We start from the raw sequence: 17,884 nt of genomic DNA, 5'->3' as shown, positions 1-17,884 counted from the left end.
TGAGTCACCACATGGAGAGTGGCCGAAGCCTCTGAGGTTTGGAGGTAGTATGTTACTGAAGCAGAACACAGCTTCTGACTTGTTCACCAGTCACAGCTCTAGAAAGTCACATCATCGGGGGGCAGCCGCAAGGGTACTGCTAAGCCAGGGCTGTCTCCCTTCCTCCATCTCACTGACATCCATTGTGCTTTAAAAGAAACAAAAGCCCAGCTTTCTCCAGCAGGCTGGTGCTGCTCTGACCTGGGCTCCGAGACATCAGGTGTTAGTGAGCTGTTTGGTCCCAGAAAGCAAAACTGGGGGAAGAGTAGGTGGTCTAGCAGTGGTGCCCACCAGCCACCCAGTGGCCTCTGCCTCCCAGTCCCTCTGTCACTCCCTGATGTGACACGTGCCCAAGACTCTCTGGAGAGTGAAGATAGAAATACTGTGAGAATGAGGGAGGCAGGAGGGGCTAAAGGGAAGAAGATGCGAGGAGAGGCAGCAAACAGGCAGAGGGGTAGAAGAGTGGGAAGAGAGAGAAGAGGAATCCCTACATGGCACTGGGGGAGCAGCCATGCCCACAGGCCTGTCAGTGAGCTTCCTTTTGAGGTGAGCCCCTCTTCCCTTCAGAGGAGTGGGGCTGTGTGGAAGGCGATGTCCATATTCTGGGGCCCCCCATCTCCTCTCTGGCCAGTGAATCCACCCACCAGTCCCCTCTCCAGGTATCCAGGACCACATGCCACATACATGGAACCTCATTCACCCCGTCCCCACAGCCTAGAGTTCTATCCAGCAGAGTCAGTGCTCCAGTGAAATAACTCAGGGGTCCCTGGGGAGAGCCGCTCCTCCCTTGGAGGCTGCTACCTGTTTTCCATCTGAGATGTCCTCCTGGGCACTGACATCTGGCTCCTTTAGAACTCAGCTCCTGACTGGCTGTCCCCCAGGAGCCCAGGCTGCCCTCAAGGGAGGAAGATGGGGTCTGCAGATGCTCAGGGCCCAGATGTCCATGCGGTCTGCCGCCGAAGGGTTGGGTTCCACGCTGCCCTTGCTCTGGTCCAAGTCTTTTCAGCCAATCGTCAGGATGGCAACATGTAAAGAAGAGGCTGGGCCAAGGGACAGTTGTACTGTCTTTATTCCCCTTCGCTCTTCTCCTCGCCCTCCTGCTGTCCCCCACGCACTCTGGGGCTGTGGGGTGGCCACATAGGACCAGACATTAAGGGTCCACATGCCTGGGCACAGCCGTTCTGCCACTGCTGAGCCCATGCTGTGGCGGCTATGGTGGCATGCATCAGGGTCAGCGGCTCAGGCCCTGCCCCCCAGCCCCGGTTCCCAGAACTGTGGCCAAGGGGCTTAAGGCCCACCTCATCTTTCTAGCCATTCACCCTCAGCTGGCCCAAGACCAGGGAGTGCAAGGGGAGTTGGGAGGGGGCAGGCCCAGGTTCCAAACTTGAGGTCTTGGCCAAATGGCTGAGAAGTCCAGCTGGACAGAGGGACCCCTGGGCAGATCTCCAGTGGGAGGTGATGACCCCAAGCCCCCTCCCCACCACTACCCCCGGGAATTGGGTATGATGCCCCAGTCCCCTCACTCCATTATCCAGGTGCTTGTTAATTTGTTTTAAAAATTAAAAAGGTAATGCAAAAGCTGGTAAAACAAGAACCCCTATCCATACTGGCACTGCTGAGGTTCCATTATTGCTTCAGACTCTTGTGGTCTGGCTAGAAAAGAGCTCTCACCAACACTGCCCAAGGGGAAGAGAGCATTTAGCACCAGGGACACAGGACACTTGTACCCACTGGGACAGGGGCCTCCCAGGAGAGGGGTTAGCTGTGCCCACCTACAACGACCATTTGACCAGTGACCAGCCTGCTGTCTGGACTCCTCTTATGCCTTCAGAGGGAAGTGCACAAAAACAGGAGACCCAAGCCCTGGGACCGGGTCTCCCACCAACTCCCCCACGCCCATTTCTAGCCTCTGCTTATCAAAAGTCCAGCCTCAGGGACCAGCAGCCCAGCCTGGCCAGGCCCTCCCAGGCTCACTATGGTTGTGGTCAGACTAGCAGGTTGACAGGGCCACCAGCCCCTAAAGGAGACCCTGGTGTCAGTGACAGGGGGTGGGAAACCCATGGGAGTCCCAGCCTACAGCCTACAGTTTGGGAAGATCAAACCTTTCTTAGGAAAACAGGGGCCAGCTCTGAAGAGCTGCCAGGCACTGGGACCAGAGGTTAGAAATAGCAAGGGGGAGGGGGAAACAGGGAGGGGAGACCCTGAGGACGTCATGGAAGCCCAGCAATCAAGGGGTGCAGGAAAGGGAAAGAGCTACCGCAAAGCAGGAGCCTGAGAGGTACAGCCCTGAACCCAGAAGAGGCCGGAACCCCCAGCCTTGGGGTAAGGGAGCCGCAGAGCTGGGAGCCAGACAGGGAGCTTTCCTCTCTTGGGGAAGAGCCCACTTTTTCTCCCCAGAGGACGCAGGAGGGTGCGTCCATAGGCTCTGGCTTGCACTGTTCCTGCTGTAGCCCCAAACTCAACCAGGCCAGGGCATTGCCCCCTCAGGGCCCAGAGAACAATCTGGGTTGTGTGGCTTGGATTCTAAATTCTCAAATCACTCGGGCTCCTTGGGCCTGCCCACATCTGTACAGAATAAAGTGCTTCGTTTATTGATGATTAAAATGTCCCCTGTCCCCTGCCCCAGCACCCTGGGCCTCACAAGGAGGTCAGAGGCATTCCAACCCCCTCAGCCCTTGGGCTGATGAGGCCAGTTCCCCCCGCCCCAGGCCCCCACTGGGCTCAGGCCTCTTCCCACTCCAGCCATGTTGGGAAGGTGGTGGTTGTGGGGGTAGTTGTGGGGGTTTAAGGTGCAAAGAGTATAACAAACAAAACTGTATAAACACAATAGGAAAGAGCTTAACTAGGGAACATGTAGCTTATGGAACCTTCCTCCCCATTTTAAAGGCAGGAATAAAGATGTTAAATGACAACAAAAAGGGCTGTCCTGTTAGTGCTGGCCTTGTGGGGGCAAGCGTTGGGCACAGGCTGGCGTTCCCCCAGTACCTCTGACTCTGCCCCCCAGGGCCTGATCATGTGGGCTCCTTGCCCTAACCATGAGCACAGAGGCCCAGGAGAGACAAGGAAAGTGGACACCAGCCAGGGGTGGGTTGTGGCCAGGCCCAGGGAGCAGATGAGGCCTGTGCTGCCTTCAGGGAGCAGAGACGGACACAGACATCTCTGGTGTGGGAGATATGGCAAGGACAGCTGTGGAGGGATTGGGCGGTCTGTGAACAGCTACCCCGCCTCCTGCCCCACTGATAGCACCTTGAAACCTTAAAACATTTGCCCAAGCCTCCTCTTTAGGGTCCTGCCCCTGGGGTCCACCTATTTGCTGGGGCTCCTGAGCTACAGCCCTGGGAGCTGGTGCTGTGGGAGCTAGCCCGTCTGCCCACCCGGGGCCTGACTCACACACCCTGAGGCCCAGCAGTTTCTGGGGACATTTTCTTCAGGACCCAGCCTTCAGTGCAGCCTGGTGCAGGTCGAGGATCCCTGCGCCTGCCAGCGGGGTCGTGAGTGGGAAAAGCAAACGCCTGGGGTCCAGCCCCTGCCCGCCTCACTCCCCACAGTGCACAGCTGCATCTGTGGTCTTCACACCTCGCTGTGCCTGCCCAAGGCATTCCTGGCATTCAGGCTCAAGTCCTTGATCAATATCTGGCAGCACTCATACTGGGTCCACAACTCCTTCAAAAGGGGCCGCTGGCACCCCAACTTCTCCCCAAACCCTCTGGGATGAGGGGCAAGTTAGGGGGCATGGGAGAGGTGGGGATGAGCAGCTGAAGTTGACTTGGGCTGGGCCTGGTCATCCCACTCTGGCTCAGGCCTTAGCAGAGTGACCAGTCACACCTGCTCCCCAGGCCTCTCCCCATTGTACCTGCAGCCTCCAGCACCCCCATCACCTGGAGGGGGGTGATGCCAATAGTTTCCTCTTTTCTTTTTCCTTCATTTCAAAAAAAAAAAAAAAAAAAAAAAAGTAAAGGCTTCAAAGAGTCACTGAAAGGGGGCACTTGGGAGTGAGGTGTCCTCTGCCAGTTCTGGGGGCTGCCAGCCTGCACGGCCCCCAGGGTCAGGGGGCTCCCGCAGAGCGTGTCCAACCACCTCTGGAGGTGTTGTTGCCCCCACGACACGGAGGGGTGGGCACAGGGCTCCGGCCCTGCCCATGCAGCAGGCAGGCAGTTAATTGCTGGCATTCAGCCTCCCGCCGGGGCTGGCAGCGGTAGGGAAGAGCGGGGGCGGGGGCGGCAGGTGGGGTGGGGGCGGGAGGGTCTGGGGCAGCCCTGGCAGCAGGGGCAGAGCCTGGGGCTGAGTGGGAGGCAGCCCTGGGGCCGCAGGGGTACCATCGCTGGCCAGGGGGTGGCTGACGCGGAAGCACTTCTCCTTGTGCGCCTTGAGCATGTTGGAGAAGCGGAAGCGCTGGCCACACACGTCGCAGGGGTAGGGCTTCTCCCCGGTGTGCGTGCGTCGGTGCCGCTTCATGTTGGGTCGGCTGGTGAAGCTCTTGCCGCAGATCTCGCAGATGTACGGCTTCTCCCCTGCGGGGTGGTCGGTCATGTGCGGCAGGGAGTTGTTAGGGGGCCGCCACGCCCCGGCCCTGGGCCAGCCTCCCTGTGCCCACGGAACCACAGCGGGGCTGGCCCTGATACTCTCGGATCCTCCCCACCGTGGGCCATTCTGTACCAGCCTCACCCGACTCTGGGAGGCAGGGAGGCCAGCACTGAGCCTCCTAGAGGAGAAGGGGGCCGGCCTGGCATGGAGCTCCTCCCCATGGGGCAGCCCTACCTGTGTGGGTCTTCATGTGCTCATCAAAGTACTGCTTCATGTTGAAGTCCTTGCCGCACCACTGGCACATGAACTGCTTGTGGCCGATGTGGATGCTCATGTGTGACCGCAGCTGGTACTTGTACTGGAAGCGCTCATTGCAGTTCTGAGGGTGGGGTGTGGGGTGAGGCTCGGGGCAGAGCGGGGGAATACCCTTCAGAAAGGGAAATGCTGGCGGAGATGGCAGGACCCCAGAAAGGACGCACATGGGGAGGGGCTCCTGGGCAAGGAGGTGTGGATGCAAAGGCCAGCCGAGGTGCTCCTGGGGTGGGGCAGTGCACGGGCACAGGAGGAGAGGCCGTGGGCACACCGGGCCCAGGCAGGAATGGGGGTCAAGAAGTGGAAAGGGCCAGAGTGGAGGGAGCCCTCATGCTTAAGGTCTTCCATCTTTCCTCCTTGTCCCCACCTGCACTCCATCTCTGATCTCTCTGCCTAAGATGCTCCCCTCTCCACCTCCCCAGAAGGCCTGCCCCCTAGTTCCAGCCCATGCAGACTTCCCACCCTGAATGTTCGGGGGTTGGGTTAGGGGTTGCGGGGGTGCAGGTGGGCAACAGGTAAGGGTGGAGTGGGAGGCAGGGACCAGAGACATCAGGAGGGGCCCCTCTCTTCCTGCATCTTGTACTCCGGTCTCCCTACCCACCTGGGTTTTAAGCAGCTGCTGCCCCTGATCCCTGCCCTGTCCAGGGTGGCACCTGGGGCAGGAGAAGGGAGCTCACCTCACATCTGAACGGCTTCTCCCCGGAGTGCTGCAGTGAGTGCACCTTGAGAGACATGCTGCGTTTGAAGGACTTCCCGCAGGTCTCGCAGGTGAAGGGCATATCCTTGGTGTGGGCTACAGGGCAGGCACCATGGCCATGACATCTCGGGGGTACCCGTCTGGCTCCTCCCAGGGGACCCATGCCTGAACACCCCCCCACATTGAGCCTAGATCCCACCTCCTGAGGTACCCTGGAGCCTGCCCCATAGCCTCTGACCCCCCAGGCAAAGCCCTTTCCCTCCAGGCTAGGTGTCTCTGCCTGCGCACACAAGCATGAAGGTCCTCATGGTTCTTTAGCCTCTGGCCAAGGGAACAGCCAAGGCCAACTCACTCCCAAAGTTTTGGGGAATGATTGGAGGATTCCGAGTCAGACTGGCCTTGGCTCAAATCCTGACTAAGCCACTATATGCCTCAGCATCCTCTTCTATAAAAAGAGGCTAGAGCGTCTTGAGACTCCAGGATGGCTGGGCTCTACAGAGGATGGTGCCTATAAAGGCCTCAGCCGAGGGTCCCATGCCATCTAGAGGGAGTTACCTGTGCTCCCTCAGAACAAACTCCAAGGAAAATCTGGGAGGAAGCAATCGAAGACAGGGACTGCCCCCCTCAGAGTTCAGAGCTGGGGAATCCAAACCCAGGAAGGACCATCCTGGTTACTCAGCATGCTCTGGCAGAGAACTAGACCCTAGGGTCCCAGCTCTCAGTCAGTTCATGCTGGAGGCCTCTTGCACTGTCTGGTAAAAAAAAGGGTAAAGCCTGGCCAGGGCCCACTTCCCGCCTTGGCTATCCTTCCCTTCAGCTCCAGGCCCCAAGCAAAGGGAGGGCCACCTGGACAATAGATTCCCAGCCAGGTCCCCCTGCAGGAGAAGGACAGCCATGCCCAATGGCCCGACGCACAATTGGGGGACTCCTTACTGTGTCCAGGTCGGGGAGGGTTACATTCAGAGAAGTCTGAAGCTCTGTCCGAGGCACAACTGTCCTCAAACCAAGACAGGGCCTGTGTTAGCCCATATGGCATTCTGTGTAATTTAGGAAAAGGTGCTCCTTTCCCTGGTGGACACAGCCCCATGCCAAGAGGCACAGCCTGGTTAGCAGTGTGCCAGCTGGAGTCTGGTCCCCACTTGCCACCTTGTCCAGAAGCCCTTGTGCCATGTGCAACCTGCCCAACTGTATGTGGTAGCCCTGGTTCCAAGAGCCTGTTCAGGACACATCTTGCCACTGCGACCAGCCTCCCCAGGCCTCTCTGCTACGAGGGGTCTTCTGACTCCTTCGCATTGCCCTTAGATGTGAAATGAGTCCCAGCACACCTAGCAGCTGGCCCAGCTCAGACCTCAGGCTCCATCCCTCACTAGCCTAGACTTACCGACCATGTGCTTGCGCACGTGAGCCATGGTGTAGAACTTCTTCTCACAAATCTCACAGGAGAACTTCTTTTCTGCGTAGCCATGCACAATCTTGTTGTGCTCATGGAGGGACCAGAGCTTCTTAAAAGCTTTGCCGCATGTCACACACTGTGGGGTGAAAGGACTTTAGAACCTGTGTCACGACCATGTGACCTAGGATAAGTTGCTGCCCCTCGCTGGACCTCAGTTCCCCACCTGGACTGTGCTAGGGAGAGGCCTTGACAATCCAAGGGCCAGCCAGATGTGCTTTTCTGAGAGTTGGGTAACTCCCTAAACACCTACAAACCTAACCTACCCACGGACCTAGGGCTGCAGTCTGGGGCTTTCCCTTATGCTGCACTCACCAGGGTGAGGGGCCACCTCTCCTAGGAAGTCCCTTCTTTGTGCTCATTTCAACAAGGTATCTTTCTATAGAGGGGAGACAAATAAGTAGCTGAAAGGTCACAGAGGGTGAGGAGGCTACATGGTGCATGGAGGAGCCCCTCACATAACACTTCCTGGCAGAGCTGGGGCTTTATCTCTGCTGCCTCCCTCTGCTGGGACCCATGCCCTGACACCATGGAGATCCCCAAGGAGGTGGGTTACAAAGGGCTGGCTATGGGGGACTGCAGGAGGTACTAGGGCCTCTCAGGCAATAGAGGGTGGTGGGAACCTTGGCCACATTCCCCTCCTCTTCTGGGCCCTTGTCCTGTCCATCCCCATAGCAGGCCAGGGCTTGGGTAAAAACTAGGTCAAAGGTGCCCAGGGTGGAAGAGGTACAAGCATCTTTCCCCTTCAGGAGGGAAGCTCAGGTGTGTGCAGGTGGAGAGTCAAAGGGCAACCCGGGGGAGTTCCCGTCATGGCTCAGCAGTTAATGAACCCAACTAGCATCCATGAGGACAAGGGTTAAAGATCTAGCACTGCTGTGAGCTGTAGCAGGTCACAGATGCAGCTAGGATCTGAAAAAAATGCTGTGGCTGTAGTGTACACTGGCAGCTACAGCTCTGATTGGACCCCTAGCCTGGGAACCTCCATAAGCCATGGGTATGACCCTAAAAAGACAAAAAACAAAAAAAGGCAACCCAGCAGGCAGGCACGTGGGAGCGTGTGTACTGGGCGGGGCAGGAGTCCAGGTAACCCCCAGGTAATGCTTTCTCCACAGGGCACTGCAATTAACAATTAGTTCAGGCAATTAGCACCCGCCTACCTACTGCCCCCCAGCCTCACTCCCAGCCAGAAAAGGCAAAAACCAGACTGGCCTGTGCTGCCTGTATCCTGAAAGGCCAGGCTGGCTGAAACTCAGGCTGGCCCAAGGCTTGGCGGTCAGCCTCTCTTTCCAGCTAGGCCCCAGCAGCCCCTGCACTTCCCAAACTGCTCATCCAGGCCCTCTTCTCCAGGCCCAGGCCAGCTACCACCTCCAAAGAGCTGCATGCAGGGGTTTCCTTCTGCCTGGCTGCCCCCTGCTCCATTCAGCCTTTGCAGCAAGTGGGAAATGGCGCCCCCCTTTGGGCAAACCCCTCCTCCCCTCATCTGTGCTTTTGGGTGGTGCATAATCTGTGAAATCTACACACAGTGGTCCTGCTGGCCTTGCGCAGCCCAAGGACATACTAAAACTCCTCAGAGCTGGCTGTCCCCCAGCCTCATGTGCTCAGATGAGCTCTCCTCTCTCATTCTCCCAAGTCCACACCTCCCTCTGCCTCTCTGGACAAGGGTACTGTTTGTTCTAATCCTATCTGAACATCTCTCCAAGAGCCAAAGTCCAGGCTATCCTCCTCCAGGAAGCTCTCTCTGATGTTATCCCCTGAGCTCTTACCACCCTGAGAACCTGGGTCTGGCTGTCTTGGCTCACTCTTGGGCCTAGGCTGGTCCCTCTTATCTGAAGGACTAAGCCTGGTTTCTGCATTGTGTGGGCAAGGCAGGCAGCAGCACACTGGGTGCCCAGAGCCCAGTTCCAGCCTGCCCAGCCAGATGGCTGTGTGGCCTCCACCCAGTCCTGCCCTGTCAGCCCTGTGAGCTCTCCCAGAGGCCCACCTGGATGTTGCGCTCGCAGTCTGTCTGCCGGTGCAAAAGCAGCTCACTCTCCAGCAGGAAGCGCTTGCCGCACTGGTCACAGATCTGCATGCGGCTGTGGGTCACGTTCATGTGCTTCTCCAGGTACCAGCGGTTGTTGAAAACTCGTGGGCACTTCTGGCATGGGTGGTGCTGCTTCTCCTCCAGTTTCACCTTGGCCCCCAGCCCATCAGTGGCCTGTGGCCCTCGGGCTGGCGTAGGAACCACTCCTGTAGGAGGTTTTGGCCGCTTCCCACCCCGCCGCTCGGCCTCCTCAGGCTCAGGGGGGCCCCGGCGCCGGGCAGACCGAGTTGCCATGCGACTGTGAGGAGGTGGGTCCACCCGGCTGCTTCGGCGGCCAGGCCCCTGCCTGCCCCCCGCCTCCCCGTCCTCCTCATCCTCCTCCTCTTCCTCCTCTGAGCTCTCCTGGTCCTGCTCACTGTGCCCTTCCTCCTCCTCCTCCTCTTCCTCCTCCTGCTCGCTGTGCCCTTCCTCCTCTTCATCGTCGTCCTCCTCTCCTTGACTGCCACCCTCCTCCTCTTCTTCCTCCTCCCCTCCACTGCCACCACCCTCCTCTTCCTCCTCTTCCTCCTCCTCTTCCTCGTCATCCTCCTCATCCTCTGAGTGTCTCTGCAGCCCATCCTCCCGGCCCAGCACCATGGTGGCCGGGCCCGTGGCAGTGCCTGGCTTCCCCTCAGGCCCTGTGGACACATGCAGTGTCTGGTTGTTGAGGTTCACCTCCACGATGATCTGAGACTGCTCCCGGCGACTGTAGGTGCCAGAATCCCCAAGCTCTTCCTCTAGCTCCTCCCCACCCTCCAGCTTGCACAAGCTGGCTGGGGGCCCACCAGCCTCCTCAACGCCACCCTCCTTCTCCTCCTTGAAGAAGGGCTGAGCTGGCCCAATGGTGGCAGGCACCGTACCACCTGTGGCCCCAGCTCCGTCCTCAACACGCACTGAGTAGGGGTCAGGGCCCTCACGGGCATAGATCTTGGGCAGGCCTGGGGCATCCGCCTCCTGCTTGATGTCGCAGTAGTAGGGCGGCGCGGCCGGGGTGCAGCTGGTGGCTGGCTGGGCGAGGGCCACGGCACCAGGGCCTGGGGGCCCAAGGGAGCGGGCGTCCAGCAGCTCCTGGCAGGATGCAGCGATGTCAGCCATCTGCAGCAGCGAGGCAGCACTGAGCACCTCGTGGACGTTGGCTGCGTTGACCAGCAGCTTGGATGTGTAGATGAAGTTGAGGATCTGCTGCAGACCGCCGGGGGCCAGAGCCTCCAGGGACAGCTCCACACGCTGCAGCTGCTTGTTCTGGGTGAAGAGCGAGTGGAAGAACTGGCTGTAGGCGGCCAGCACGCCCTTGTGTGCTGGGAAGACACTACGCTGGGGCACCAGCACCAGATCCACGTCACACAGGTCGGGCTGGAAGAGGCGCTGCTCGTTCAGGCGGCCCATCAAGCAGGCAAAGTGCAGCGCCACGTCCTCCACCAGCGAGAACTCGGCCGCTGGTGAGTCCGTCGTCTTCTCAACCAGCAACTGAGGGGCAGAGGGCACAGGGTCAGGTCAAAGCCATCCAGGAGGCGGTCCACCCCATCACTTCTGGCTCCCCATAACAGAGGAGCCAAAGCCGAAGCAAGGACAAGAGGAAACTGGGATTCAAGCCCGAGTTCAATGTCCCTCAGAGCTCAAATTCTGGTCGTGACTTTCTGAGGCCACAGATCAGAAAGTGGTTAACTTTTCTTAGCCTCCAGCTCTTCCACTGGGAAATGGAAGAAGTCATCCCGGGAAGGGAAGGGGAAAGGGGAAGAGAAAGGGACAAGGGTGACCAATTGTCCAGGTGGACCAGGAACCTGGGGGTTTCCCAAGATGCTGAACTTTCCTGAGTTGCTAAAACCAGGGCTGACCCCAGCAAACCAGGACCGGGTTGTCCCCCAAGAAGCATCCCCCAGAGGTATCCTTTCAGCATGTCCTAGGCTCCATGAATTTTGTCCCCCATACTCACTCACATACAAATAAAACCAAGCCTGCCCAACCCCAGACACCTTAAGAGCAGAAGTCAGGCTCACTGGCTCACTGATCTGCCTCTGGGCACTACACCCCTGGGTTAGCACCTGAGGGAACCCCTCACCTCACCCACAGCAGGCCTCAAGGCCAGGGCCTGAGGCCATGCAGAGATAAAAACTTTTGGGAAGAAATCCTGGGCCAAGGCCTAGATTCTCCCCACCCTGGTCCTGTTGCCCTATTGAAGGAGGTTAGTGAGGTCTAGCCAGCTCCTTCATCTTTGGCCAGAGCTTGGGCCAGGCTGTTGCCTGTGGCCTCAGGCCTGGTAGCCGGTGGCTCCCCCTCACATAAAGGTTTTGTGGGAGCAAAGGACACAGCTGTGGTACCTGTCTACCATGCCTGGAGACAGAAATTACCCAAGCCTGCCCCAAACCCTTTGCCCTCTAGGGCCCCGGACCCCAGATCAGGTGTAGTCCATGCCCAGAGGCTCTGAGGTGGCCTCATCTTGGAGGTCACACCACTAGGGGCTTCTAGAGCCTCAGGGAGGCCCTGGAATCTGATGGATCAGACCATTAGACCCTTGGGCCACATCTAGAACCTGTGAATTGCCTAGAATAAGGGCTGGCTTAATTATTCCTGGTCCCACACAGCAGCTTCCCTAAAAGGCAGGCAGCATAGACAGACAGGCTGCCCGGCCCTCTGCATGGGTCCAGCCCACAGTAGATGTTCAATTAATGATAACCCACAGGTTCCAGGTTCTGGCCCTCCTCAGGCCCTGTCCAGCAGAGTCAGAGCTTCCTACACTTGAGGGTACCTTGCCTCACTGCAAAGCCATCAGTTCCCTTACCCCAGGCACCTTCCTAGAAACCCTGGTTTGAAACGCCAGCCTATCTATCCACAGCCCACACCTTCCCTTCATGCTAGTCTTTCCAGACTGGGTAGCGGTTGAGGGGTGTTCAACTTCTCAGTCACCTGAAGGAGGATCTGCCCTGGGCCTCTGGATGAGCTCCAGGGAGCCACCAGGGGCAACCTGCTGCTAGACCTGCCCTGGGCTCTACCCTCCACACCCAGCAGCCTAGGGCAGCACCAACCTCATGCCCTCTCTCTTACCACTATCTCTCTTAAGTTCTCTCTGCACACATCCTCCCCCCTAGCCAAGAAGCTACCCATCTGCTCTTCTGCTTCAGGGCTGCTAGCCCATCCAGGCCTGGCCAATCTAATGCAGATAAGGTGCCAAGCCCTTCCCATCTCCATCCTCTGACTCATTCTGATTCATCTTCTGGGACCAAATCCTATTACACAGACAGGGAAACTGAGGCTCAAAATGGGAGAGTCCCATAGTGAGCAGTAGCAGAGCCCCTGTCCTTTTAGCTCCACTGGACTAATACCATCCATGCTGGATAAGACATCATTCCACGTGGAAGTATTTCTTGGCCTTTAATGACTTAAAAAGCAGGACAAGGCATCTGGGGACCCTCCCAACCAAGGGACCAGATGTGCTTCCCCAGACCCCATAACCACTTCCAGAGACCTGCACCCTCCTTCCCAGAGCTGCTGCCACCTACACCTCAGTGAGGGGTCAGGGTGCAACTTGGGATTTGCAACAGGGGCCCCTCAGGGCCTCCAGGGGCCAGACAGTGGCAGGCAAGTGGCTTGGAATAAGGGCTGGTCAATGTCAGGCCTGTTGTAGGGTGCCCACCACAGGCCACAGGGCTTTTGTTCCACTGCTCCCCTTTTACGGAGAGCCCTCCAGTGCCTGTCTGCCATGGGGTAAGGGTAGTGCTTGACATTTCCTGTGTGCAGTTGTGGTCCCAGGATCCAGTGAGGACCCCTCTGGCCTCAGCAGAGGAAGAGGGGCTAGCCTGGGGGGTATTGCTGTCCCAAAGTTTCTATTTCTAAGGCAATCCCTTCTGCCAAACTAGCACCATCCTTGGCCCTTGAGGGGCCTGAGAACCTCACAACCAGGCACCCTGACTGGACTTCCTTGGCCGGGCATATAGATGCTGCCTGAATCCACAACTGCCAGCCCTTCAGCAGGGCACTGATTGGTTACCCTCTAACCTAGTACCTCCCACACAGGGCCCACCAGCTGTGTCTGACTCTCCAGCCAGAAATGCCCATTCCCTGAAGCTGCAGATGCCCCTCCCCATCTGACTATACCAGCTGCAGCCACACACCCCACCCTTAAGCCCAGGCCAGCCCAGCTAAGATACAAGTCCAGGGGAGTGGTCAAGCACTTCTACTGCCAGGGCACTTCATGCCTTCAAACCCTACCCCCAAGCCAGGCTGGGGGAAGCCAGGTGCCAGGGACACCTGCTGAGGCTGCTCACCAGAGTCACAGCCTTCTACTCCTAAAGGGCCCCTGCCTCATTGTCATGATACCACCAGCTCCCTACCCTGTTCCAGTGTCTCCCTGGAGGCCTCAGGATGAAACCTGGGCGTCCATCTGCAACCCCTACTCTCATGTCAATCCTTCCATCTCCCGGCAGCAGTGGGCGGGCCCAGAATGAGCAAGGGGGCACAGGCTCATGATTTCCAGGCTCCTCCTTTTAGGGAGTCTATGCCAGCCTCCACTGCATTCAAGTACACCAGTCCTTTCTGGAGAAACAGGCCCAGAGAGGGTGGAGGACTGGCCCAAGGTCACACAGGAATTTGGACAGAGCTGCAGGCGCAGCCCCCCGCCCCCCCACCCCCACCTTGGCCCAGGAGCCCCGAATCCCCAGTCAGGTCGGCTCCAGCGCCCACGTGGCCCAAGGCCCAGGCGGGAATCCGACCTCCCCCCGCCCCCCCACCCAGTCCGAGGGCGGCGCCGTCCCGGGCTCAGGGAAGCGCCCCCCTCCGCCCGTGCCTAGCAGGACCTCAGCCTCTCGCGCCAGGGCCCCCACCCCAGGAATTTAACCCCCTCCCCGCCGAAGGCCGCGCCAGAGCGCCGCATTCCCGGCCCACAGGGACCCAGAGAAGGGGTCAGGGAGACCCAGCGAGGGGGAAGATCTCTCCAGCCCCTCCACCCCAAGCCGGAAAGCCGTGCGCTCTGGAGGGCAGAGCGGGCAGGTGGGCGGATAAGCGGGGGGACAGGCAAGGCCTTGCGTACCATGGTGCCGCGGCGCTGGGGGCTCACAGGGCCCCGCGGGATCGCGCTGCCCCCGGCGGCCGGGCCGGGGCCGCTCCATGAAGCGCCGCGCTGGGGGCCGCCCCCGCGCAGGGCCCCGCGACCATGGCCCCCGGGGGCGCGGCCGGGCGGGCTGAGGCGCAGGGCCGCGGCGAGTCCAGCCGCCGAGCAGCTGCGGCCCCAGAGCCTCGGGCGCGGCGGGCGGGGGGCGCGGGGCGCGGATTGGAGCCCGTGCGTCAGCTGGGGCCGCCGTCTGGACGCTTAAAGGGCCAGGCCGCCCTGCGTGCCGGCGGGGGCCGCGGACACGCGTGGTGCGCTCTGTCCCGCTGCGGCCCGCCCCGCCTCGGGCTGCCAGGGGCCCTGGCCAGGCCCCGTTTCTCCCATCCTAGCCGATAGACCCGGCCTCACTTTCCCGCGCTGAGACCCCTTTCCGCTGGGAAGTTCGTCCCTGAGTCTAACCTCGGTGCCCTCCAGCTGCGCCACAGAGGCGGGGTCGGAGTAGGAGGCGGCCCTGAAATCGGGAAACTGGGCACTCCCGCCCCTCAACCAGCTGCAGAAAAAGCTTTTACACCTGCTCCCCTGCGCAACCTCACACTGAGGAACGAGGAACGGAACCCAGTATCCTAGCCACGTCACCACCCCCACCCTTTGGCCTGGGCTGCTCTGACCTGAGGTTGAGTCTAGGATCTCCAAATAGCCTGGCACCTTACCCCACCCCCACCCCAGGGCAGCTCAAAGTTCATTTTGTCCTGTGCCTCCAGGATTTGGTTCTGGTCGACCCATACCTACCCGGTGACCACCTCTGGCTGCACAGGGCCGCCCAGGGCAGGAGATGCAAGAACTAGACCATAGCTGCAGATCCTTTAAGGTGACAGGGCTAGTGCCTGAGAAGGCAAGACCAGAGTGAAGGCCAGAGGCCCACCGTGTACCCCAAGCCCTGTGCCTTGATGGCTGCCGAGAGGCCTCCCTGCTCTGTCTCTGCTGGGGAGATGCAGCCAGGCCTGCGGAATGCTGCTCTGGCATGGACACCAGTGGGGGCAGGGGGCTGGCTGTGCTGGCAGGAGGCTGCAAAGGAACACTGCCAGGCTAAGCAGGCAGCAGGGTGGGGACCACAGGGCCCTGGGCCTGGCAGGATCCAGGTGGTGGCTGGGCCACCACTGTGGAGAGGGGGCCTCTGTGGGCCTCTCATGTGGCCTATGTCATCATTCAGATGCCTTTCTGTGCCCCTACTCCAAGCTGACTGCTGCCTCATCTTTGGTCTCTCTCACATTGCCCCTATCCTGGTACTACCACACAGTATCCCTCACTCCTCCTTCCTCACGTGCATTCGTGCGTACACACCCACCCATGCCCAGCTATAGCAGTGTCCCCTGGGTATACCACCTTACTCAAGAGTGGGAAGGGACTCTGGGGCCTGTTCAGAGTGATTTAGTTTGGGTGATAGGAGAGGAAATGGAGAAGAGGCCAAGAGCCCAGGCAGGAGCCATCCTGTAGTCTGATGTCAGTCCTGGGTCCAAGATGGGAGGCCCTTAAGACAGGGCCATCCCAGGGCCAGGGAGCAAACATCTCACAGACAAAGATTGTGGTGGCCAAAGAGTGCAAAGAGAAAGGGGAGGAAAACACATAGCCAGATAGAGGGTGAGGAGAGTATTTGGTGAAAAGAGAGGGGAAGAGAGGAATGGGCACAGATGGGGACATGACCCCAGAGATGGCCACTGCAGATAGCCTATACTTCTGGGGCCATGGTTGTTGCAGAGACAGCTGGCTCAATTCCTGGAGGCCTCAGGCTGAGGCCAGGCTGGAGTGACCTGCTTGCCTGACCAGCCCATCACCTCAGGGCTGCCTTCTGCTTCTTCCTCCATCCGAATTCACTTCATTTGTCTCAGTGGATCCTTGCACAGGCCTGGAAGGTGGTAAGGAATTGCATACCCCTTGGCTGGATAAGGACAGTGAAGGCAAAGCAGGACAGATTACACAGCCAGACAGCAGCATTATGAGCCAAGGAAAGGGCAGGCTGGAAAGAGCCTGGCAGAGAGGGCTGCACCAGATACTCCTGGGGCCACTTCCTAGCCAAAGCTTGGCAGGGGGTGTGGCCAGTGTGACCAAGGTAGGGGGAGATTGGCCTTGGTTGCAGTGGTCAAGCCAAAGGAGGGGCTGGAGTCTGGGTGAGAAGGGAGGGAATTGGGGGGCTTAGTCTTCCTGAAGACCCCAGCTGTTCCCTTCTTGCTTCTCTGCCCATGGCCCATCTACTAGAGGAGACCTAGGGCAGAGCCAGCTCTGAGAGAGGCTACTGGCACTTGAATCAATGAAACCTGTCAGGAAAACACTGAAGAGCTCAGTCCGATAGGCTCAAATGGGGCTGCCTAGAGCTGAAGACTGAAAGTTGAGTCACGTTTACTGAAAGCAAAAGAGGACGGGGCAGGGGCATTGGAGAGGGCATGGAAGGGTACACCAGGCAGAGAGAATAGTACCTGCAAAAGCCAGGAGAGAAAAGAGTGAAATTTCTGCAGGGAACAAGGGGGTGATTTGGTGCAGCAGAATCCAGATTCTTGTCAGGTAGGCATGGCCACATGGAGACAGGCAGAATCATTCTCTTAGCCTTGGAGAAGACCATGCCACTGGAGCTTCCCTTCAGAGTTAGTCAAGGCAGGCTTTCTGGAGGGGTTAGGGTGGGGCCATTATTGGGGAAGGGGATCCCAGGCCATACTCGCATGCCCCAGGGCAAGCCAGTTTATGAAGGGCAGGGCTGGATGATCCTCAGACACTTGGGGGTGGGTGTTGGCAAGGTCAGTGAAGCCATGCTCCTGCCTCCAGAGTCCAGCTCATGAGTTTTCTCACAACTGTCCTAAGCGTCTAGCCCCAAACTTCTATCCTATGTCAGAGAGGAAGAACAGTCTCAAACTGCACTGGGGCAGCACATGCATGCACATGTAGTGCAAGGCCCAACCTTCTCAAGGGGGGCATGGAGTTGTGTAGCTGTGATGGGGGAGAACAGAGTTGACACTGCCAGGAAACAGAAAGGGACATTGTGGCCTGGGGTTGGTTGGGTTGCAGGGAAGTTCAACATCTCTACTACATGCTAACACAGGGCCCTGCAGGATTGGGGAGCATAGGTCTCTGGCTGTGGGGTTGGAGTGGGGCTTGCTTCTGTTCTGAGCTCAGCACTAATAGGCTCCAGCTGCAGGGGGTGGGTGGGGACCTAATTCAAACCAGCAGGTTTCCCAGTTCCCTCCCACAGCACAAACGTCATGGCCTTGGCTTCTAAGATCCTCTCCCACCCTGTTGGTTCAAGCAGCCCTGGGCCTCTCATTAGTGATTAAGCCTAGCCTTCCCCATGAAACATATGGACAATTATTCTCCTCCTGGAGGCAGCCCAGGGGCTAGTGTCCCTGAAACACTTTGATGTATACTTACTTCTAAGAATTTAATCCTCACCACTCCTAAGAGGAGTCCTCAGTATACCAGTTTTTCAGATGAAGAGCTGAATTATAAAGGTCAATTAATTTAGTTACCCAAGTATAAGTATCAGAGCAGAACTTGAATCCAGGCAATGTGGCTCAGGCCCTAAAACCTTAAGGACTGTGCCATAGAATAATTGCTCATAGAGGTCCTTTATTTCTTCAAAATAAAATATGATTGGGCCAGAGGAATTGAGGCCAGTGGGATCCTTCTTGGTCTTTCTCTGGGAATCTGGCCTGGTGATAGAGATTTTAGTTGCAGGAGGCCCTGGGTAACCCAAGACTGGCAATCCCAGTGCCA

General features: G+C 58.6%; 1 protein-coding gene across 2 annotated transcripts; it reads right to left on the bottom strand.

Moving 5' to 3' along the window:
- ZBTB47 (zinc finger and BTB domain containing 47) lies at positions 1,086–15,100 on the bottom strand. 2 transcript variants are annotated; one of them, XM_021071707.1, is made up of 6 exons: positions 14,915–15,100; positions 9,004–10,551; positions 6,954–7,101; positions 5,553–5,668; positions 4,798–4,942; positions 1,086–4,550 (listed from the first exon to the last, which is right to left on the bottom strand). In XM_021071707.1, exons 2-6 carry the CDS (start codon positions 10,468–10,470, stop codon positions 4,195–4,197), a joined length of 2,232 nt encoding a protein of 743 aa, XP_020927366.1. In that variant the 5' UTR covers positions 10,471–10,551; positions 14,915–15,100; the 3' UTR covers positions 1,086–4,194. The 2 variants fall into 2 exon arrangements, with proteins under 2 accessions (XP_020927366.1, XP_003132183.1); XM_003132135.4 differs by lacking the exon at positions 14,915–15,100 and adding an exon at positions 14,108–14,316 and having other exon boundaries at positions 1,091–4,550.

This window comes from Sus scrofa, chromosome 13 (genome assembly GCF_000003025.6).
Source record: "Sus scrofa isolate TJ Tabasco breed Duroc chromosome 13, Sscrofa11.1, whole genome shotgun sequence".
Classification (NCBI taxonomy): Eukaryota; Metazoa; Chordata; class Mammalia; order Artiodactyla; family Suidae; genus Sus; species Sus scrofa.
Note: the sequence above shows the minus strand (reverse complement) of the source record. Positions and strands in the feature narration are given on the sequence as shown.